This window comes from Loxodonta africana, chromosome 22 (genome assembly GCF_030014295.1).
Source record: "Loxodonta africana isolate mLoxAfr1 chromosome 22, mLoxAfr1.hap2, whole genome shotgun sequence".
NCBI lineage: Eukaryota > Metazoa > Chordata > Mammalia > Proboscidea > Elephantidae > Loxodonta > Loxodonta africana.
The window spans coordinates 25,930,461-25,953,701 of NC_087363.1; the positions used below are offsets into that span (position 1 = coordinate 25,930,461).

Below are 23,241 nucleotides of genomic sequence, written 5' to 3' on the forward strand. Positions count from 1 at the left end.
AGGGCGATCGATGCGCTCTAATCTCCTCCTCTCAGGTCTGCTTCCACTTGTTGCTTTCCCACTGATTGGCGTTGGACCAATCGAGCCTTAGCGCTTTTTTCTCTGCTGGTCCCCGCCAGCTAGGTGAGTTGTCTGGCAGGAAGTGGGCGGGTCCTATAGTAACTCACCATTGATTGGCTCTTAGAACTTCCTGCTTTCTCAATCTAGCCTCTGGATTGGCCGTGAGACTCTCTTTGGGTCTGCGCGGTGCCGGCGAGTGAGGAGGGGGGGTCGGCTGGCAAGATGGCGGGGACTGCGGCCGGTGTGGGCCGGCTAGAAGAAGAGGCGCTGCGGCGAAAGGAAAGGCTGAAGGCCCTACGGGAGAAAACTGGACGCAAGGTGAGGAATGAGTAGTGAGAGCTGTGGTTGGAGCAGCTCATAATCGAGGTCTGGAACAGAGACGTTAGGACAGTGGGCGACTATGTAAAAGGCTGTTGTCGAGCTTGCGCATGCGCGGGCTTTGCGCGCGTGCGCAAGGAGTCGGCACTCGCCCACCAAGGCTGGTGGAAGCCCGCGCAGGACTCTTCCTCCGCAGTGGGAGCGGGTGGGGCAGTGGTCTGCGCTTCCCAGTCCCGGGAGACCGGCACTTTTAGCTAGCTCCTGCCTGGTGTTGCACGGTTGTGTATCTGGGGCTGGTTCTAGTCTCCGGTGCTTTTCGGGTGGTTAGGCGTGTCTTGTTCGAGCCTGAACGCCCTGAATCTTCCCTTTCCCGATGGCCCAGCGGGTTTCTCACCGCAAGTCTCGATTCTTAAGGTCTGGCCGACTCTTCCCTGTGCTCCATCGCGCCTTGGTTAGGGTGGCAGGTGACTGTTCCCCGGACGTGCAGCTGGCGTCGCTGAATGCAAAAATCCAAAGAAAAACCCATCTCTAGGTCAGGGTGGACCGCAGGGAAACAAAGAGAAGGATGCTTAGTTCGTTCCCAAGCTACTTCTCTGGGGATAAACCTCATAGTCCTGTTAGTTGCCAGTTCGGAAGTATTTTTCATTACGCTCGTTTGACACCAAAATGATGATTCCGTTTTTACTTTGTTCATTTTTCTGAATTAAGGAGAATTCTGAAGTTCGCTCCCCGTGTGCAGATCGTGCCCTTGTCATTTGGGGCTCTGGGACTTGGGGCAAATTGCCTCACCTCCCTGAGCTCTGATTTTTCCATGTCTCCTCCAGTGGGCTCTAACAACCCTTACACTTTAATTCTCACTGGTTTATTTTGAGATCTAACGGGATATTCTGTGTGAAAGGGCTGTAGAGACAAGGGAGGGCCGAGGTTGTTGGTTCTGCTGTTGTTGGATGGGTGAAAACTGTATTCTGAACTCTACAAAGTATTAAATATCTAGACCTGCAGGGGGTGGTGGAAACGGGTGATGAGCCTGGACCCTACTTTCTTTTCTGCCGGGCTCCCGTGTGTCCTGTGGGAAAGCAAAACGGGAAGTAACAGAGAGTGAAAGCTGACTTTTGGTTCTGCTAGCAGCAGTCTGTCCTCTCAGACAGGTTTCCCAGACTGCCTGGCCCAGGGGAGCTCAAGCTCAGCCTTCCAAACAGTGGCTGATCAACCTGAGGTTTTTGCTTGGATCTAGGGCCCAGATTACTGGGTCTCGGTTTGTGGTCAGAAAACAGGGGGCGAGATAGTATCTTGAGGGCCCACTGCCGTGGGAAGGTGAGGATTCTCTGGGCCATCAGGAGAACTGGCCTATAAAAAGGGGTTCTTGCAATGCGATTAAAACATGGCCTGCTTGTTCTTTTAGTTGAGTTAGGTCTCCACAGTTTTGGCTTCAGAAAGCTCTTGGCTGTGAATTCCTTTCTGGAAAATGTGCATCTGGAAATCACATAGCTTCTCTGTTGGAACTGAGAGCTTGATGGCCCCTGGAGTTTCCTTCCATTTTATTTAAGAAACAGGGGTTATCCCGAAGCCTCGTTTTTTACTCTGTTGGCAGCATTTTCCTTTTCCTGGCATGACTTTCATATCCAGGAGCTCCTGATTTTTCCATTCTATCTAGCCCTTCTAGTTAGAAAGAGGAAATTAGAATTTTTGGTTGACTTTTTTTTATTGTTTTCAGACTGCGGTGTCAGCAGTGAGTCAGTGGCAGGTGGTGAAATGGTGTTTGGCTTTTAGTTCAAGACAGATAATTGGAGCTGGGAGTTCATACTGAGCACCTACTGTGTGCCAGCAACAGCAGTGAGCAGAACACAGAAGTTTCTGTCCTAAGGTGCTTCCATTTACCTGGGGAGACAGTCAAGCAAAATACTGAGTATTGAGCATTAGATGGAGATAGAGATAGGAGAAAAAGAAAGAAGGAAAGGGAGGTGGGAGTATATGGTACTCCCATTTTTCTCAGTAGCTCTAACGATTTAATTGTCTTGATTAAAGATAGGGGTGTTTTTAAATTTAACTTGGTAGTTAATACCATCTGTTTTATCTTATCTACCTTGATGACAACCCTGAGAAAAACAAAGAATGAGGGTTATTCTGTTATTTTATAGGTGGAAACACCGAGCCCAATAAACGTTAGGCAGTTTGCCCAAGGTCACATGACTAGGAGGTGTCCCAGGAGAGTCTTAGGGTTAGAGGGACCATGAGAACAGGTGGTGATTTTCTTTGTGCACTGATTTGGGTTGCTTAATGCAGGGTTGGAGTGCGGTGGGAAATACTTTACTATGTACCGTATACGTTTTGGTACCTTTTGGGTTTTGAGAATACTATAGATTGAGTTGTGTCTCTCAAAAATATGTGTTATATATCCTAACCCCTATACCTGTGGTTATAATCCCATTTGGGAATGGCTTTTCTTGGCTATGTTAATAAGCTAGTATTAACGTAGAGTGTGTTTTGAGTCAAAAAAGGAAGAGAATAAGCAAGTAATCCAGGGAGCAAAGATGGGGCAAGATAGATGCCAAGCTACACAAAGAACGCCAAGGAACAGAAGCTCAAAAGAGACGGGAGCTGCCTCCAGAGTTGACAGAAAAAAAAGCCTTCCCCTAGAGCAGGCGCCCTGAATTTGGACTTGTAACCCCCTAACTGTGAGAAAATAAATTTCTTTTGTTAAGGCACCCACTTGGGGTATTTCAGTTGCAGCAGCACTAGATAACTAAGACAGTGGATCACCTGCTCAAGAAAACAATAGTGGAAAAAGATTGTAGGCCCTGAGTCCAAGCTGCTCATATTTATAGACCTTAATGCCTTCTAGATTCTGATTCTGGCTCTCCTTCGTGATGAGTAAGAGATGTCCCCTGGGAGACACCAAGCTGTGGTCATCTTGCCCCTTCATGATAGCAAGGGTGAGAGGGCTGCCTTTAACTTCCTTGTTCCTCATGTCACCTCCTCGGGAGTTGTGACAGCCAAGCCAAGAAGGACTGGGCTGGAACTGCACACCCTCGGTGGGCCCTTCTCTTCCCTCAGTTGTTGTGAGCCTGCCTTTGAAAATACTTTAATAACATGAAATCTCTTCCATGGTAGGAGGGTGGTCATGATTTCCGCCGTACACAGTACATCCCCATGTCTTTCTGGGGTGCAGCCTGATTCCCCACAGTTCTTTACTGACATTTACCAGAGTAAGTGCCTGGGGGAAAGACAGTCAGGGGTGTATACTTTGAGCTACTTTTCCTAGCACACAGGCATTTTTTTGCCGGACCTATAAGTGGTGAGGAAACCCTGGTTGCATAGTGGTTAGGAGCTACAGTTGCTGACCAGAAGGTCGGCAGTTCGAGCCCACCAGGCGCTCCTTGGAAACCCCTTGGGGCAATTCTACTCAGTCCTATAGGGTCACTATGAGTTGGAATCGACTCTAGGGCAATGGGTTTGTTTTTTTTTTTTTTAAATAAGTGGTGAGGTGGCGGGAGGAAGTATGGACTGCCTGCTGCTGGCAGATAAGACCCAAAGAGTCTCCTCTCGAGAGGAAGTTGCTCCACATTTTTAGTTCAGTTCTCTTATGTTAGGATCTAGCCCCTGTATAACAGGCTGCAGGGTGGGGCATGCTCTCAGCCTGAACCTGCCTGTAGGGAGTGACCGCCTGCCCCTCAGAGGTGGCTCTTTGGTGGCCCCCTGCCACTCAGTGTTAACTCCTTCATCAAGTACCTACTTGTGCGTGGTTTTGCTAGAGGCTTCAGGATTTTGCTTGTGAGAGTGATTTCCTTACCATCTTATCTTCATTTTCTCTCCCCACTAGATCATAGACTCATAATTTAATAATATTGGGAAGGGATCAGAGCTCTGAGCTTGTGGCAGATGAAGGGGTGCACAGTGAAGGATTGCAGTGTTTCTGTATGTTATTCAGCATGAAACTCTGTTACTGTTGTGTAATTTTACAAAACACTTCCTGGTCAGTCAGCCCACCCGATGTGACCGACTTCTGAGGGGGGCAAGGCAAGAGGTTCAGAGGAGCTGGGATGCCCAAGGTCATGGAGCTAGTAAAGACAATTTCCTGGATTCCAGCCTGTGCCAGACTCTGGGGAGAGGGGAGTCCCGTACAGGACACACCTGGTAGCAGGCCAAAGTAGTGTCTTGTAGGTCAGCCAGCCCAGGTTGACAGGTGGAAAGACTACAGTATTAGACTGTATCACTGGGGTTCATTTTCTGGGACATCCAGGCTGGGTCTGGGAAAGCTTGGTGGGATGACAGAATGGAACTTGAGCTGTGCCATGGAGGATGGGGGCTGTGGTGGGTGGGTATAGGAGGCTGGAAAGGAGACTGTTCGGGGGTGGAAACATTCAGAAGCATGGCGGCAACGGTGGGGGATGCTCCAGCAGTTTTGACAGCAAGCACTTGGCAGTGATTAGGGGCAGGGGTGTGGTCTGAAAGTGCTGGGCGAGGGGCTTTGGTGGCCAAGTTTTGCGGGAGCCTGTGCTTGCAGCTGGGAGGGCAGCCAGCCGGGGCGCACATTTCCGTATTGTATTTGAACGTCATTTCTTGATGTTCATCAGAAGTTCCAGTCTGGGTGAGTAGGTGAGCAGTTGAAGACTCCGCGGATGAAGCTCTGTGGCATTTTTCTAAAAAAAAAAAAAATTTTTTTTTTTTTTTTTTGTCCCGCAGGGCAGTGTGAGGCTACTATGTCCTTCCCTGACCTCTTCCTCAGCAGCCAATGGAGGCTCCTAAAGCTGATTGATAAACTCTGCACAAACACTTGCCCCTTGGCTGCCAGGTTGCCCGAGCACTTGGCCTTGATTGTGCTGTCTTTTGTTGCCCTGAGAGGAGGGAAGCTGGGTGGCTGGTTGATGAGCACCTCAGGGGTTGGGTGTGACCTTGAGGACCTCGGGACTGAGGTCTGGCTCTTCGCTTGCAGGTTCAGTGCCACTTCCAATTTTTTACCTGGCTCTAGAAACTAGATCCACAGTCAGCACCCGTGGAAGCAGCAGTTAAGAAATCAGATGATATGTTATCACATTGAGCATATATGCTGCAAAAGACCTCTAAAGTGTTAAAAAGCAAAGATGTCACTTTGAGGACTAAGGTACACCTGACCCAAGCCATGATATTTTCATTCATCTTGTATGCATACTAAAGGTGGACAATGAATAAAGAAGAATTGATGCATTTGAATTATGGTGTAGGTGAAAAATATTGAACATACCATGGACTGCCAGAAGAATGAATAAATCTGCCTTGGAAGAAGTACAGCCAGAATGTTCCCTAGAAGCGAGAATGGCAAGACTTTGTCTCAGGCACTTTGGACATGCTTTCAGGAGGGTGCAGTCGAGAAGGACATCATGCTTGGTAAAGCAGACGGTAAGCAAAAAAGAGGAAGACCCTCAACAAGATGGATTGACACAGTGGCCGAACAATGGGCTCAAAGATAGCAGTGATTGTGAGGATGGCTCAGGGCCAGGCAGTGTGTCCTTCTGTTGTACATAGGGTCACTATGGGTCAGAAACAACGTGACAGCACCCAGCAACAACAGCAAAGAGACTAGAGTGAGGAGCCCTGGTGGTGCAGTGGTTAAAGTGCTCAGCTGCTAACCAAAAGGTCGGCAGTTCGAACTCACCAGCTGCTCCATGGAAGAAAGATGTGGTATCCTGCTTCCGTAAAGATTACAGCGTTGGAAAACCTGTGCTTAAGAGTCATTATGAGTTGGAATTGACTCCACGGCAACGAGTTTTTAGAGGCTAGAGTAGCACTGTGCAACAGAACTTTGTGTGATGGTTGCAGTGCTCTGTAATCTGTGCTAACATAGTAGCCACAAGCCACAGGTGACTGTTCAGCCCTTATGATGCGGTTAATATGACATTTTATTAATTTTAATTAATTTACATTTAACCAGCCACATGCGGCTCATGATTACTTTATTGAGCAGTGTATCCCTGGAAGACTTACTCCCTCTAGCCTGACTCATAAGAAACCACATTTCTACCTGAACTCCCATTTATTGAGAGCTGAGAAGGACCCAGGTGACCATCAGATCAGCCCTGGTGAGCCTAGAGTTGGGGCAGAGGGTTCTGAAGTTGTCGGTTTTCAGGGCTGGTGTCTCCAGCAGATGCTCATTGAGGTCCTGTGTGTGTACCCGGTGCAGTTCAGTGCTGAAGATTGAGAGTGTGCAGTTGTGATCCACACACTCAAGGGAGGCACAGCATGGAGGGTGAGAGCAGGGACAAGGTAGGGGAATGCATTAGTACTTTCTGACCTGGGCACACCAGAGAAGGTCCCTGCCAGTATGGAGTGAGGGGGCCAGAAAGAAGGGCTAGCAAGTGAGGGCGGCGAGGAGGGACAGTGGAGAAGAGCCCACTGTACTGGGTGAGGAGTTAGACTTGTTCACGTCCTGCCTACTTCTCAAGAAGTTGCCTCTTCCCATGACCCCTTGTAACCATATCCCCATGCCCAGCAGCCTGGTTGCAAAGTCACTCTCTCCTATGTTGACAGCCTCTTGCAGGTTGGCAGTCATAACGTTTACATGGCAATTTGTGGCAAGATCTCAGGGCTCATTCAGTGTCAGTCCCCAAAGCAGCCCTTTGAGGTAGGAGTTGGTTTATCCTTATTGAATAGACCAGGAAACCAGGACTGAAGGAACCCCCTGCAGTGATACTTTGGGATGTTACTCACCTTGGATTGTCCCTCAGGCCCTGGCCCTGTATCCCTCCCTACCCCCAGGTACTAGGGAGCAAGCAGCCCCCAGGAAAGGAAGACCTTCCCATCACATAAAAACTGCACTCAGACTGCCTGGTAGAGGCAGTGTGATGTAGTGGAGAGGGCGTGGGCTTTGGAGCCAGACAGATCTGGTTTAAATCTCAGAAAGTCTTTGAAACTCTGAACCTCCCTATCCTTGTCTGTAAAATCAAAATGCAGTGCCTGATCTTATCAGTAACTAGGAGAAGAGAGAAAGTTGAGGTCTCTGAAGTGTCTAGTGCAAGGTCTAGCACATGTGACTTCTAAAAACGTGGATGTCTGTCCTTTCTCACCAGCGTTCTCAGAAGTGTAGAGGCCCAGGTGGTTCTCTGGCCCTTTCTTTTGGGTGACAGTGGGTGGAGCTGACCCTGGTTCCAATGGAAGCAAACAGGATGTTCTCCTGGTTCCCTGGCTTTACTCATCCCAGTCCTGATTCTTTGAAGATGGAGTTTTTTTTTTTAGTGCAAAGTGTTAGATTAAGAAGGAAGTGGATTTGCAGAGTCACAGCCAAGATGGGTGTATAGTCCTTGTTCTTTCCTAAAGAGTGACTTCTTCCCAGGCTCTCCCCTGACCTGAGGTCTTGGAGGCACTGAAAGGGAGACCTTGTGGGTGGGAGGTTTGGTGCCCCTAACACAGTCACTTGTTGATGAACCAGCGTTGAAACTGGAAGGAGTCCTCCATTCTGAGGCCTTCAGCTTGCCTCACCTGTGAAGTGAAGGCATTGGCTCAATCAATTTTCAGGCCAACCTGTGCATCAGGATCTCCTGGGGAGGCAGTTTGTGATCTCTTCTCTGGCCTCACCCCAGATCTCTAGTGGGAGTCTTGGTATGGAGCCTAGGCATCTGTGCATTTTTAAAGTTCCCTTGTCAATTGGAATAATAAAATCTGTTAAGAAAACATTCTGCATCCCACTTTGGTGAGTGGTGTCTGGGGTCTTAAATGCTGGCAAGCGGCCATCTAAGATACATCAATTGGTCTCAGCGCACCTGGAGCAAAGGAGAATGAAGAACACCAAAGACACAAGGTAAGTATGGGCCCAAGAGACAGAAAGGGCCACATAAATCAGAGACTACATCAGCCTGAGACCAGAAGAACTAGATGGTACCCGGCTACAACCAATAACTGACAGGGAACGCAACAGAGAATCCCTTATGGAGCAGGAGAGCAGTGGGATGCAGACCTCAAATTCCCATAAAACGACCAGACTTAATGGTCTGACTGAGGCTAGAAGGACCCCAGGGGTCATGGTCCCCAGACCTTCTGTTAGCCCAAGACTGGAACCATCCCCAAAGCTTACTCTTCAGACAGGGATTGGACTGAACTATAAGATAGAAAATGATACTAGTGAAGAGTGAGCTTCTTGGCTCAAGTAGATACATGAGACTATGTGGGCAGCTCTTGTCTGGAGGGAAGATGAGAGGGCAAAGGGGGTCAGAAGCTGGCTGAACAGACACCGGGAATACAGAGTGGAGAGAAGGAGTGTGCTGTCTCATTAGGGGGAGAGCAACTAGGAGCACACAGCAAGGTGTATATAAATTTCTGCATGAGAGACTGACTTGATTTGTAAACTTTGACTTAAAGCACAATAATTTTTTTTTTTTTTAAAGTGCAATTAAAAAAAAATTTCCCTAGGTGATTCTGACTCTGCACCTGTCTGAATATCTCTGATCACTTCCGGAATTCTCTCATTAGAAGCAGAGCATTCCTTTCCCTGGGGTGGTAGCTGCACATCCGCACCCACCAAGTATTTATTGAACACCAGCTGTGTGCCAGGCCCTGGGGGCACAGCCATGAACGAGACTGGCTCCCTGCCTCTAGAGACTTCTGTGGTGGCGGGGTGTAGACAGTGCACATGTAAACAGGGCAGATAATACAGGAACTAGTGAGTGCTGGGTGGGAGTGGGTCCTGGGTGGAGTGTGTGTATTTGGGAGGGGCTACACAGCTGCCCTAGGCTGAGGAGACCTCTGGGTGGGAAAGCTGAGCCATGGTGGGGCATAAGGTGCCGGGATCTAGGGAAGAACATCCCAGGCAAGTGAGAGTTGGCTTGTTTGAGGGGCAGAAAGAATCCCTGAATGACAGGAGCAGAGTGAACAGCAGGGGTCGTGGGCGGTGAGGGTGGAGGGGACCTGGGGGCCTGGGGACATTAGAGTGAGGCCTTGGGAGCCACCTCCCTCTAAGGACAATGGAGGGCCAGGGGAGGCCTGAGCACGGTGGCGTGCCCCGCCCCGCACCATAGCCCATGGAGGTGTGAGGCAGGGTACAGGACGTCCTGACCGGTGGGCTATGGGGTTGAGCAAGCTGGGTAGATGGTGGTGCCTGTTCCTGAGATGGGGAAATGAAGGAGGAGGGTGGTTTTAAAGCGGAAATTGAGAGTCTGGTTTTGGCCACATTCAGTCTGAGATGACTGTGAAGTCATTTAGTGCAGAGAGATGTCAGCAGGCCTCTGGACTGGGGATAGATGGCTGTGTAGATAGGATTCGAAGCCCCGGGGCTAGATGACAGAGCTTAGACAGCAAAGACAGAGGACTGGAGGCCAGGTTGTGCCCTGAACTCGCACCACTTATAATTTAACAGTCAGGAGAAAGCATCGGCAGAGGAGGTTTCTGTGTGGCGGGGGGACACCCCTAGAGAAGCTAGGCGAGACTGGCAATGGGCTTTGGGAAGACGAGGTAGTAGTCCACCTTGGTCAAGCTGCTTCAGGAAGCATGTGTTGGAGGGGGAGGTGCCAGCAGGTTTCAGGGCAGCCAGATTGAGGTGCACCGTGGCGGCCACAGCCTCACGGTGAATTAGAGCTCCTTTCCACTGCTGTAAGGTCTCACTGGACCCAAACCATGAGGCCCACTGATCTCAGGACAGGTGGCACCAAGCTGAGGTAGTGCTCTGGAGGCCTTGTTCTCCAGGCTGTCCTAGTGTTGCGGAGCTGGTGGCCTTTCTGCTAGTGCCCGAGCACAGCTTGGCCTCAGATCCTCAGATTGCAGCTCCCTTCTCTGTCTGCCTCTGCCCCTGCCACTGCTCCTGCACGAGCAAAGTGCCACCTCTGAGTCAGGCTGATGGTGGGCTCACGTGGTTGCCTGCAGCACAGGTTGGCTGGGCAGGTTGCTTTTGCCTCCTTGCTCTGCCATTCTGCTCACTCTAGGGCCAATAGATAAGTCCCTTGAGCTTCCACTTCTTCAGCCAGAAGATGGATACAATAACCCTTGCCACCCAGGATCAAAATGAAATGGGATGGTGTGTGCAAAAGAAATGGAAGGTGTGATATACACGTTTACTCTCTCTGCTGTGCTTTTGTTTTACCCCTGGAAAGGAACCCTCTGTTTTACAGATGGGTTTCTGAGACCCAGAGAGAGTAAGAGACTATATGAAGTCAAGCAAGACCTACCTCCAGGTCTTCTGACCCTGGGTGCCCTCCCGGAAACAGGTGCCAGGGAGCCTGTCACCTCATGACTGAGTTCCACGCTGACCCTGTTGTGGTGGAATTGTTGCCGGCACCCCCCCTTGGAGTTGATGGGAAAGAGAAGGACCTTCCTTCAGCCTTGGGTGGGCTTCTGTGTTTCTTTCAAAGGGCAGGGCTGCCTCAAGGCAGATGCGCGGCTGTTCTGGAGCCTTCACCTTTGAGCTTGCCTGTGGTGACTGAGGCTGCCATATGTAGCAGAAGGAGCTGCAAGGCAGGGTCCCTCTTGCTGCTCTGCCACTGACACAGTTGTTTGGGCCTCAGTCTCCCTGTTGGATGGCTTCTGTGGTGTTACAAGATGTAACTGGGTATTCCCCAAGGCCTCACTGGTGGAATCTTGAAACTTAAGCTGGGTTTTTAATCTTTTTCTTAGCTTTCGTAACAAAAGATTTTGTGTGACCTTGATGGTGAATTCCTCAGGTGTTTTTGCCTTTGTCTTCTAGAGCCAAAAGGACGTGAAGGTTTTCTTCCCTCTTGGGTGTCCGAGTTCTGCGGGGGTGCTTGAGGGGCCCTGAGAGAGTTTTCTCTTTGGAATACTTATTTCTTACAGTTTCTCTGGGCAGAACTGGTCCTCTCCTCAGATTTTAGTGATTTTGTTTTTGGTTTCTAAATGGGCATAGGTTTTTGTTTTTAATAACACCATAGTAGTTCAGATCTACGCAGCACCACAGAATAAAGGCCTGGCAATCTACTTCTGTTAAATTAAAAACCAAAACCAAACCCATTGCCATCTAGTCAGGTTATGGCGACCTCATGTGTTACAGAGTAGAGTTGCTCCGTGGGGTTTTCTTTTCTCTCTTTTTTTCTTTTGGTAAATCAGTTGCCACTTCTGCATTCTTCACATGGACAATTCATTGACCTTATTGTAACATTCATCGTGTTGTTCAATCATCACCATTAACTGTCCCCAAATTTTTACCTCACCATAGGGCTTTATTTTTTTTGGCTGTAATCTTCACGGAAACAGATTGCCAGGACCTTCTTCCATTGTGCTGCTGGGTGGTTTTGAACTGCCAGCCTTCAGTTGGGTTAGTAGTTGATTGCAAGCTGTTTACACCACCCAGTGTAAGATTGTGGTTGTTAGGTGGCCTCAAGTTGATTTCTGCTTGTAGCGGCACCGTATGGCAGAGTAGAACTGCCCCATAGGGTGTTCTTGGCTGTAATATTTCCGGAAGTAGTTCACCACATCTTTCTCCTGCAGACCCATTTGGTGGGTTTGAACCACTGACCTTTCTGTTAGCAGCCAGGTGCTTAGCCATTAGGGCTCCTTCCCGTAAGATCACGGCCACTGAAAACCTGTGGAGCACGGTTCTACTCTGACACACGTGGGATCTCCATGAGTCGGAATCAACTCGATGGCAGTGGGTTTGGTTTTTTTTGTGTGTTTTGATTTGGTGATATGTATATGTCTATGTCTAGGAGTGGAATTGCTGGGTCATGAGGTACATACAGAGTAGAGGCTGCCAAAAAGTTTTCCATACACCAGCAGTGTATGAGAGTTCCTCTCTAACACTTGGTATGGTCAGTCTCCCTTGTTAGCCCTTCTGGTGGGAGTGTAGTGGTATCCCTTTGTGGTTTAAATTTGCGTTTCCTTGCTAACTAATGAAGTTGAGCATCTGCATATGTTTATGTGAAGTACCTGTTCATGTCTTTTGCTACCTTCCTTTTTTATTGGATTGTCTGACTTTTTTCTCATGGTTTGTAGGCGTTCTTATTGCGTCCTGGATATGAGTTCTTTGTTCTTTATGTGAGTTTTGACTATCTTCTCACACTTTGGGCTTTGACTTTTCACCCTTTTAATTGCATACGTGAGGAACCCCAAACCAAACCCACTGCTGTCTAGTCAATTCCGACTCATAATGATCCCATAGGGTTTCCAAGGCTGTAAATCTCTATGGAAGCAGACTGCCACATCTTTCTCCCATGGAGCTGCTGGTGGTTTCGAACCCCCGACCTTTCAGTTAGTGGTCAAATGCTTTAACCACTGCGCTACCGGGGCTCCTTTCTTAGTTGAACAGAAGTTCTTAATTTTAATGTAGTTCAGCTTATCAGTTTTTCCCCAATACCTTTTGTGATGTGACCTGTGTAAGAATATTTTTCCCTACTCTTAGGTCATGATGATATTCTCTTATGTTACATTGCAGAAGTTGTATTGTTTTATCTTTCACATGTAGATCTCCAACCCATCTGTAACTTATTTGTTTTTGTTTTATATGAGGTTAGGGGTCAAAAGTCATTTTTTCCCCCCAATATGGATATCAGTGACCCAGCACTGTTTATTATTTGTCGTTTGCTTTTCAGAAAGAAGACTATTTTCCTTGTGAATGGTTGGCCTGCAGTGTCTGTAGTAATGTGGCTAACCTCCCACAACGTCTTGATAATAGTAGTAGTGATACTAATACCAGTACGAGCTAGAAATCTTTTTCAGTGTTGCTAAATCCTAGTTCATGCTAGCCCCTCAGTAGACAAGCCCTTAAGTAAACTCTTTCTAGGGAGGAACTTCTTTTTAACCCAGCATGCAGACATTTTCCGGGTACCCCATGGAGTGGTACTGTACTGGGGCTGCTATGTCCCATGACCCTGAGTTCCTTAGGCTTTCTGCACTGGGGGGTTGCGGGGTGGGAGGCCTCACCATGGACTCGCAGAAAGGGCAAGGACCCATCAAGCCAGGCCCCTCCCTCAATGCAGCCCTCTTGCCCTGCCATCTGGGCTCTATTCATGTTCTGGAGCAGCTGACCAGTGGTGTTCTGGCGGTAAATGTGAGTTGCCCCAGACAGTTGAGTCTAGATTAGTTGTCTCAGATTCGGGCTGTGTGTTTTAAATGGTTGTTGTTGGCTTTTTGTTGACCCCCAGGAGACGTTTGGACCAGGATGTGGTTGACGTGTAGTACCGAGAGTGGTAATACAGAATCGAGATGCAATTAGTGTTCATTTCTGGGGAAGATGTGTCCCATGTTCCATCTTAGGGTACTGAGGAACACTTCCCCCCAACCGACATGCACAAATCTCCAACAGCATGCCCCCACATACCCCAACCCACCTCAACACGTCACACAAATACATACACACAACACCCCCCCACAACACTCCAGCCCACACCCACTCCTCTATACACAATGCAGTCCCCGCACCTTCTCACACATCCCCTACCTCCCACCACGCCACCACATACTCCCAATACACACCCTACACACCTCCAGCCCCCATGCAAACTCACACCTCTCTACAAACCCCGAACAGCACACTTCAACATGCCCCAGCCTACCTACAATGCGTACACACACGGTGCATACGCACACAAACACACACACACACAACAGCACACCCTTTCAACCAGTCCTCAAATACTATATCCCCCACACCTGCTGACACACCCCTGCACCCCTCCAGTCCCCAACGTTCTCCCTGCACACACCCCCTAAGCAGCTAGGAGGAGAAGCAAGTCCCTTGCCTGCCCCGGCCTAGCCATTCATCCTGCGGGGCCGTTTCTGTGCTAGGTGTTGGGAGAACTGCAGGGACCCCAGGGCAGAGCTTGGTGCAGGCAAGGGAACGATGTACCCAAATGTGGCTCAGCCATGACTGGCTCTCGTCCTTCCTTCAGGGCCCTTCCCTTAGTCCCTGGTCCCCTGGCTTCTCTCTAGCTTTGTTCTGGAGGGAAACAACAGCTTCTACTCTTGAAAGAATCCCTAGAGGAAAAACAGTTGCTGTGGTAACTATGACCTGTGGGGAGTCAAATCCACACTCCAGGGCTGTTTTGATTTAGCTTTAAAGAGCTGTTCTGTGTAGAGAAAATGTGACTGGCTGGGGCAGAAAACATTTGTCCTTTCAAGGACAGGGAGGGCTGTCCCTCTCCCCTGCCCCCACTTTGTTTTCAGGCTGGGTACCACTAGATTTCTTGCCGGATAATTTGAATTCTAAAGAAAAAACACCTGCGTTTGATGCTGGGGGAGGGAGTCATCTGGTGAATGCAGGACTTTCTTGCGCTGGTCCCGGGGTCCATGGCTCAGGCAGATCAGTCTATTCAGGGAGTGAGTTTAGCTAAATGAGGGCCAGGCCTCAAGGATCGGGGCTCTTTGGAGCAAGGGATAAGTTACAGAGCCTTTTTGTGCACTTGGCTGTCATTACTGCCATTACTGAGTGCCTGCTGTGCGCCAGACCCCATGAACCACCTGGAGAGTGAGGTGACTGAGGCCAGCCCTTGCCTCCAGCAAGGTCAAGGCTGGGGTCCAGTGGGGAGACTGACCCATGTACCCCCAGTGATAATACAGTGGGTTGCTGTGCTGTGGTGGAGGGTGTGCGAGAGCTATGGGGAGCAGGGGGTATGAGGCACTTGCATGCTGTGGGCTGCATGGAAGAGAGGCCTGCTCAGCCAATTGTGGACACACTTATCCTGCTGTGTTTCACTGATTGGCTTATGAGGCATGTCCCTATTTGGGCTCCATGCCCTAGGCTACATAACACACCAGATAGCTTAACCTCAAATACTTGAGGAGTGAATGAGTGGCCAGCATGGGGAGTGATAGCTGTTTTGAGCCATGGGAAGAGAAGGAAGGAGTTTCAGGTAGGTGTAGAGGTGGTCTGAATTTAGGAAGACCATCTGTGGAAGCCCCACCCACCTCTCTGTCCCCTGCACACTCGTGGGATCTTCCCTTCTAAGCTGTGGTCAGCTTGAGGACAAGGGCTAGGTCTTCTTCTGGCCACTGTGGCTACTCTGGGTGAACTCAGGAAAGAGGCCTGCATGTGGGCATCTGCTGTGGGACCCCTTTCGGAGGGGGGTGTCATCACTTGGCAGGCGGAATTGTGTGATCCTCACAGTGAGGGCGTGGACAGGCGTGTCGGGCTCCATGGTCATCCTCACCGTGGTTGGCGCCCACTGATTGAGGCCTGACTCTTTGCCCGGCACAATGCAGAGCTCGTCATATCAATACGTTCCCTCTTCAGTGCTGGTCGGCAGTTGAGGAACTGCAGCTCTGAGAAGCTAAAGGACTTGCCCAAGGTCCCACAGCACGCAGATGTCAGAGCCAGGGGTGCTTCCTCATGTGGTTCTGCTTTCCCATCGTTTTAGCTGAGCACCTAGGTAAAAAGATAACACTGTGCCTCCAAAGGAAAGGTGGGTAGGTGAGGATTGTAAGACGTCACTTAAGCAGTATTTCCTCCCACAAATAAGTGTGCCACTTCTGACTTATAGTTTAAATTTGGTTTTAATTAGGATCTTGTCACTTGTAGATCACACCAGAGAGTAGACAACTGTCTTTTACTTCTCAGACTGTGACACTCTGAGAAGCAGCTGATCAAAGGTTAAAATAGCTTTTAGTCTCCAAGGAGCTTCAGTACGCTCTGTTCCTCTGTACACCTCTGACTTACCTGGGAAATGACTGTTAAAGAATCTTGGTTTTCAAACGCTGGTGCCTGATGTTGGGGCCTGGTACACATCATGCTCAGTTCCACGTTGAGATGAAGGGAATGAATGAAAAGGTAACCCCCCAGGCCAGGTGGGGGCCTTGACTTGCTGGTGTCAGCATTGTCCTTCGTGATGGTCCTGGAGACTTGGGGAGGATGCTGGGACCAAGTCCACACAACACTTTACCTTCCTGAACCTCAGCTTCTTCCTCTGCAAAGTGGACATGAGAACCTTTGCCCTGCCTACAATGCCAGGGCCTCCCTGTGGATCAGATGAGCTGTGGAACTTCATCCAGCTTTGAACCCTATGAAGTACTGTACACTCTCTGTCATTAGGTGTCACTATAAATGGCCACGTGTAGCCAGGGCACTTAGTTGCAAGCAACAGAAATCCACCCGAGCTGGCTTTAGCAGAAAATGGGTCTCCTGTCTGCTGCAAGGCAGGCTAGGAAAGCAAGTGTTGGGCACTTTAGGCTTCTGTAGTGGGAGGGGGAGAGGGAGGTAATCTCTTTCCATAAGATTCAAGATGGAGCATTTCTAGGCTCTGGGCAGCCCGTTGAATGACTTAGAAACTCAGGCTCCCATTGCTGTCCACCATTGCCCCAGGCAACATGGTAAAGTGGACAGAGCAGTCAATGTGGGGTTAAGAGGCCTGGGGTCCAGCCCTAGCTTCTCTTGATGCACATTCTACCTGAATCTCTTGTGGTCTTCAGGCCATTTACCTCGTATAAGTGATTTCTCTGCGTTTCTTCTCATCCTGCTGGCTCTGTGTCCAGAGTCCACCCTGGTGACCACAGATGGCCCTTAGGCAGCTAGGTGTGGCCTTGCACAGGTCACTCAGGCCCTTTAAGAGGAGGGATGTGATTTGTCGCAGAGGCTCCTCAGTTGGGCTCTGTGGTAGAGCTGTGACCCGGAAGTGGATGGCCACTTTGAAAATTCATATTCCCAGTTCTTACTCTGGAAGATTCTGATTAAGTAACAGCTATTTATAACATGTTCTCTGGGCCACTGGGTGTGGTCCATCCTGTACCAGATGATATCTGAGGCTTTTGCAGCCCTCACAGTCTGTGGTTTTCTTATTTTTCTCATTTGGTCTGAGGATGGACATGTTCACACTTTTCTGGCTAATGCGCAGAAAGCGTAGGCAAGCCTTGGGACTATTTATTTGAAAAAGTTTTGAAAGAATGATGCAGCCAGAATATCTCAATTTAAGTGCTACCAATCTTGTATTACGGTGAGGCATTGGGTAAATCTCTTAGTTGTCCTGATCCTTGTCATCAAATGGGTTGATAACACCTGATCCCAGGGTAGCAGTGGGGACCAGAGGCCCTGGTGCACACCAGAGTCAAGTGTGAACAGACGTGTGAGCACCACATGGTGCCGTGCAGCTGTAAGATAGCATCCCTCCAGACACCCAGTCGTCTGCCATTCTTGGGTTAAGGTGGCTCTCTTGGCCCACACCCAGCTTGCTTTTTCAGTGGCCTCACCCAGTTACCTGCATCCCCTCTGTTCCTGACCCTTTCTATATGTTCTTCATAAATAACACTGTAATTGCATTGTTGCCCCCTTCCTGCCTGCAGTCTGTCACTGCAGACTTCTGCTGGCTCCTCAGAGCTTGTGGGATAAAGGGCAGACTCTGCTGCCCATTGGGCGGGCCTTCCCATGCTGCTCCTCCTTCCCACTGTCACCGTCGTCGTCCCGTTCCCCCCCCCGCCCCCTCCGCAGACTTAGGGCTCGGCCTCATTACACCCACTCCTTCCTGTTACTCCACCACTCTCTGACCCACCCTCTTACTGTGCGCCTTCTTCCCTCCAGCTGAGCTCAGGTTTCGTCTGCTCCTCAGCATTCCCACAGCACCAGGTCGGTACTCGCTTTGGACACGCTGTGTGGTATCTGGACATTCACTTGTCTGCTTCCTCTCTAATTTGCCCCTGCGCTCCCTGAGGGCAGCGGTCATGTCTTAGTCACCTTTTTGATGCCAGATGACAAGACCCAGAGATACTCTGTAAATATTTGAATGAAGAAATAAAGCAACTGGGCAGGCACATGGATTTGGGAGTTGGCCGGGCTGGGGTTTTTCTCAGGGAAAAGCAGACTTGTCCTTTGGGAAGAGGCCAGAGGCTTATTTAAAAGCCTGTAAGCTGAGGTGATACCAGCAAGATGAACTTCGTTGGTGTGATCTTGAAGTCAGACAGTGAGGTTTCTGAAATTTGTTCAGACATGGACTAGGGGTGTTTCAACAGCTACCCACATGGAAGAAAGCTGGGCATTTTAGTTGGTCACAAGCGTTGAATAAGCCAGTAGTGTGAGACACCAGGACCCCGGTGTGGTCCCAGCTGTGGTGTTGGCCGTCTGCTGGCTGGGAAATACCTGTCCTTTTAATAAATAGTAATACTACTCTATCCCTTGACTCATCCCATTTGAAGAATAAATCTACCCATGTGAAAGGTCACAGATACTGTTGAGGTTGGTGCAGCCATTACCAGCCACACGTGATGGCTGCTGATCTACCAGAAAGCTCTTTGCGGGGTTATGTGGCTAGGATGTGTGGGGGAAGCAGAAGGGTGTTGTTCTCAGCAGCCATTTCTCACTGAGATTTTCAGGCGCTTGGCTTGCTTTTTCCACCAGCTCCGAGGATGGTGAACATGTTGTAGATGGGCCTTCCCCCTCCCCGCCGAGCTCAGCCTTAGAACCCCACCCATCCACCAGAGTCAGTGTGGAAGGGTGAAGCCTGTTTGCTCTTCAGGCCTCACGGATCTGGAGATGGTCAGGCACCAGCCACACGTCCTCAGGGCCAGAGATTCTGGCTGGCTGTTCCATTCCTCAGAACTGGCCAGCTGGGAGGCCCTTGTGCCTGGTGACTCAGGCCACCCACTATGAAGCAGTGGGAAGGGTGTTCTAGGCCAGCCCCGGTGCCATATCGGGCCACCTCACAGCAAGGCGGGGGTCTTCCAGGCTGCATGAGCCTTAACGTTTGCCTTTGTGCTTCACTCTCTCCCACTCCGGTCACGAACCCAGCATGTGAGAAGTCCTGGGAGCTGTGAGTTCTGCTTTGTGGTGAAGGAGGCTTTTTCCTCCTCCCAAAAAAGGGAAATGGTGGGGCAGGGTGAGAGGGTAGGGAGGTAACCTCATTGTTCACCGTCAGTTATTTTCTTAACTGAAATTTCTGGCCATGAATAATGGAGACGTTTGTCCTGATTTAAGGGACGTTGGCCTGCATGTGGCTGCTGGTTTTGCTGCTCTGCTCAGTCTCAGACTGCAGAGGGGTGCTAGGGTGTGTAGGCCCCAATCTACCCTCCCCCTCTCATGCCCCAGCAGAGCTGGTTCTTTTGTTTTAACTTGAGAAAGATCATCAGTGTCTGGCATGTCTGAGTGCCCCTTAGCTGGAGCCTGGGTGCCAGCCATGCTTTCCTGCTGGCCGGGTGAGCCAGGTAAAGGTCAGGAGATTCTGTATGGGGCATGAGTATAGTCAAGACAGTGAGCCACAGGCAGCTGGGTTCCTCTGTCACTTTTGTTTATTATTAAATCATTTTGATAACAGAATGAAAGGAAATGGAAAAAATAGCACCCCCAGTAGCGTTGTGTGTACCCGTGAGGCCTCTCGCTGTTTGTACATAGTGTTTCAGTGGTTGCGATCGTGGTTATGTAGTGTGGGACGCAGTCCTGTGTGTGTTCTGTTTCACGGTGCTGCCTGTCAGGTCGCCATTTTAATGATGGTGCAGTGGCCAGTCACATGAGCAGCTGGCATGCCTGCCCGTGCCTCCCAGACTCCCGTCATATTTCCAGGTCTCAATCAAGAGAAACACAGCTATGTGTATCATTCTTTTATCTCCTTATGATGCTTTTCCAGGATTGGAATTCCTGTCCCAGAAGTGTCCACACCTGGGCGTCCGGGTGGTTTGATTGTTTTGTCTGATAGAGCACCAGGAAGAGACGCTGAGGTACCGTTAGACACCAGTGAAAGCACCCATGCGTGTGAGGTAGGGGCCCAAGAGGGGCTGGACTAAAGGGCAGGGTGCTGGAGGGAAATGGCCCACATTGGAGGCCCACTCCACCATTTGGGTCCTGGCAAGTTTGAGCAGTGTGACACAGGACCCTAATTACACTGGGCCTCCATTTTTCTTATCTGTGAAAGGAGAAAGTAGTGCTGACCTTATTAAGAGTTTAGGGATTAATTGAATAAAATTTAGAATTAATTGTCTGGCATATTGTTATCACTCAATAAAAATGACAGCTATTATTGCAGGAAATGTAGGAGAACAGAGATGAATACCACTTGGGTCCAGGGAGAGGAAGGCAAATGACAAAAACCCTTATGGGCACATCCAGGTAAAATCGAGTGTCTGGGACAGTTAACATGAGAGGACCTGGGAAGAATGTCTTCTGCTTCAAGCGGGCGGAACTTCGCTGGCACAGCCAGGGAAAGTGCTGAAACCCCCCACTGGCGTTCAGCTGCCATGGAGTTTCGTGTTGGGTGCAGAATTAAGGTTCTTTGGGCAAGCCTCACAGACGTGGGGCCTGTTCTTCCAGCCTGGGCCTCAGACAGGTCATTCTTCTTTTTTTTTTTTTTTTTTATTGTGCTTTAAGTGAAAGTTTACAAATCAAGTCAATCGCTCACACAAAAACTTATATACACCTTGCTGCATACTCCCAATTGCTCTCCCTAATGAGACAGCCCGCTCCCTCCCTCCACTCTCTTTGTGTCCATTTCTCCAGCTTCTAACCCCCTCTGCCTTCTCATCTCTCCTCCAGGGAGGAGATGCTGACGTAGTCTCAAGTGTCCACCTGATCCAAGAAGCTCACTCCTCATCAGCATCCCTCTCCAACCCATTGTCCAGTCCAATCCCTGTCTGAAGAGTTGGCTTTGGGAATGGTTCCTGTCCTGGGCCGACAGAAGGTCTGGGGGCCATGACCACCGGGGTGCTTCTAGTCTCAGTCAGATCATTAAGTCTGGTCTTTTTATGAGAATTTGGGGTCTGCATCCCACTGCTCTTCTGCTCCCTGAGGGGTTCTCTGTTGCATTCCCTGTCAGGGCAGTCATCGGTTATAGTGGGGCACCATCTAGCTCCTCTGGTCTCAGGCTGATGTGGTCTCTGGTTTATGTGGCCCTTTCTGACTCTTGGGCTCGTAATTACCTTGTGTCCTTGGTGTTCTTCATTCTCCTTTGATAGGTCATTCTTAATTTGAGCCTCATTTAAAAAAATTAAATTTCTCATCCTCAGAGACTTGGCAAGAAAAACCAAAAAGCACTATCAGAAAAGGATATTGGATTTCATTTCACATGTTACTACATTTTTCAGACATCAGGGGCAGATCAGTTTCTCTTCTGGTTAGCCCAGCAGGAATGACCTTCCCATTTCCAGGTATGAGTCTGAACCCTGCGTTCTGGGTGCCAGTTAAGTCTGTTGTGTTCCCCAGCACTCAGATGGCTGGCTCCTTTCTTGGATCAGGGTGGGTGGTAAGAACAGAGGGAACATCTGGTTTCCCAGAAGGGATGCAGCAAGAGCCAGGACTCAAGCCAGGCCCATCACTGATGGATGGCCAGACTTGGAGCACCCAGTATATCTGCAGGCTCTGCCATTTGGGTCCTGGCAACCTCGACCAATACGGCTCCTTGGCAGATGTCGTGGACCCATTTAATCTTCAGACACCCCTGCCGAAGTAGAACCAGCCCCACCTTAAGGGGGAGGAAGCAGAGCCTCCCTCAGAGGTCCTGCTGTTTGCCCGGTATCCCCTGCTGTTAAGCAGGGGAGTCCTGTTGCCTGGGGTTTACTCCAGACCACAGCACCTCCTACACAGAGGGTCCAGGCAGGAGTTTGGAGCAGTGCCTGGCTGCCCAGAGGAACTGGTCCAGGCTGGCTGCATGCGGAGAAGGGGGCGGGACCGATCTTTGCACTGCCCTTTGCGGTTCTTCCAAGGGGTTCTTTCCTGCTTTGGCCATGGCAGCAAAGCCCCAGGGCAGTGGGAAGGGCTCAAGCTTGTGCTGGCCTTCTCCCTACTCCTACCCCTGCTCCCACTTGTCCCTTAAGATGCAGGACGGGGGAGCCTCCTTCAGAGAGCCTCTCCAGACACCTGATGTGTCCCTTAGAGAACCCCTACCCCTTGCTGTTGGTACTCTTTCTTCCCCCGTCCGTGTCCCTTAGAGAACCCCTACCCCTTGCTGTTGGTACTCTTTCTTCCCCCGTCCCCAATAGCTTTAATCTTCTCTGGGTCGCTACCCCTTTGAGAATCTGAAAATACATGGATTCTCATCCAGAAAAATGTACCTTCGCACAGGCATGTGTGTGTCTATGGTCATGGACCTCTGGAATCCAACCCTGGTCTGTGAACACTGGGTTCCTGCTTGTTTTTTTGTTTTGTTTTGTTTTTAATTGTTATGCTTACTTGTTCTTTTTTATCCTCAGTACCCAGAGTAGAATACTTAGCACAAAAAAGCTGGTCAGTATTTGTTGACTAATAAATAAAAATCTGTGGGAGAAGTTATTTGCTGCCTCCTCTGAGCAGGGCTGGTTTTCCAGTTGAACTGTGGCAAGGACAGAGCCAGGCTTGGCTTGGGGCCAGCTTCCCACACTTCTCTGACATACACAAGATGATAGTGGCCATCTAGGGCAAGGCCATGCTGGGCCTGCAAGGAGCCTGGCTCTGCATGCTGTTGCCTGGGCCTCGAGATGGGGTATCGATAACGGGCCCTTTTTCCCACTGCCGAGGGCACCTTTGTCATTGAGGCACCTTGACGTGGACTGGCCCCTTTGTCTTTACTGGCCTTTGCCAGGCTTCAGGCCTCAACCCTAGTCTGCAGAAAGTGCTGCACCTTTCTCTTCGTGCCCTCAGTGCGGCCCACTTTTTCTGTCAAAGGCGCCTTCATTCTCCCAGTGAGTCACAGCCAGAGCCTCAGTCGTTTCTGACTCCTCCCTGTTTCCCTGAAGCATTCGGGCATCCGCCTGTCCTAGCCCACTGCCACTGACCCAGTTCTGGCTCTTATCTCCAGCCCTTGTCTCCAGCTTCCTTACTGTTCTCCCAGCCTCCGGCTCCCGTACATTGTTCTTTCTCTGTTCTAAAGCCTTTGGGAAGTGCCTGCACCCACAGGAGAGCAGTGACTCTTAGCTAGTCCAGCCTCTCGGATGTTAGTCCCCACGCTCTCCTGCCGACCTCTCTGAGCCTAACTTTTGACGAAGCTTTGGTTAGGGAAGCAGCAGGTCTGTTGGCCCTGCACAGACTGACACGTCTTCTGATGTCTTTCTGAAGCAGGCATTATAACAACACTG

General features: G+C 49.9%; 1 protein-coding gene across 7 annotated transcripts in view; it reads left to right on the forward strand.

Moving 5' to 3' along the window:
* The first annotated feature begins 246 nt into the window (after positions 1–246).
* CCDC12 (coiled-coil domain containing 12) overlaps positions 247–23,241 on the forward strand; it is a 64,808-nt gene continuing 41,813 nt past the window's right edge. For 6 of the 7 annotated variants that reach the window (XM_064274656.1, XM_064274659.1, XM_064274655.1 and 3 more), the window contains exons 1-2: positions 272–378; positions 5,580–5,754. In XM_064274656.1, the coding sequence (XP_064130726.1) occupies positions 5,617–5,754 (138 nt within the window). In that variant the 5' untranslated portion in view covers positions 272–378; positions 5,580–5,616. Of the gene's footprint in view, positions 379–5,579; positions 5,755–23,241 lie in introns of all 7 variants that reach the window. The other variant, XM_010589859.3, reaches the window with a different exon arrangement.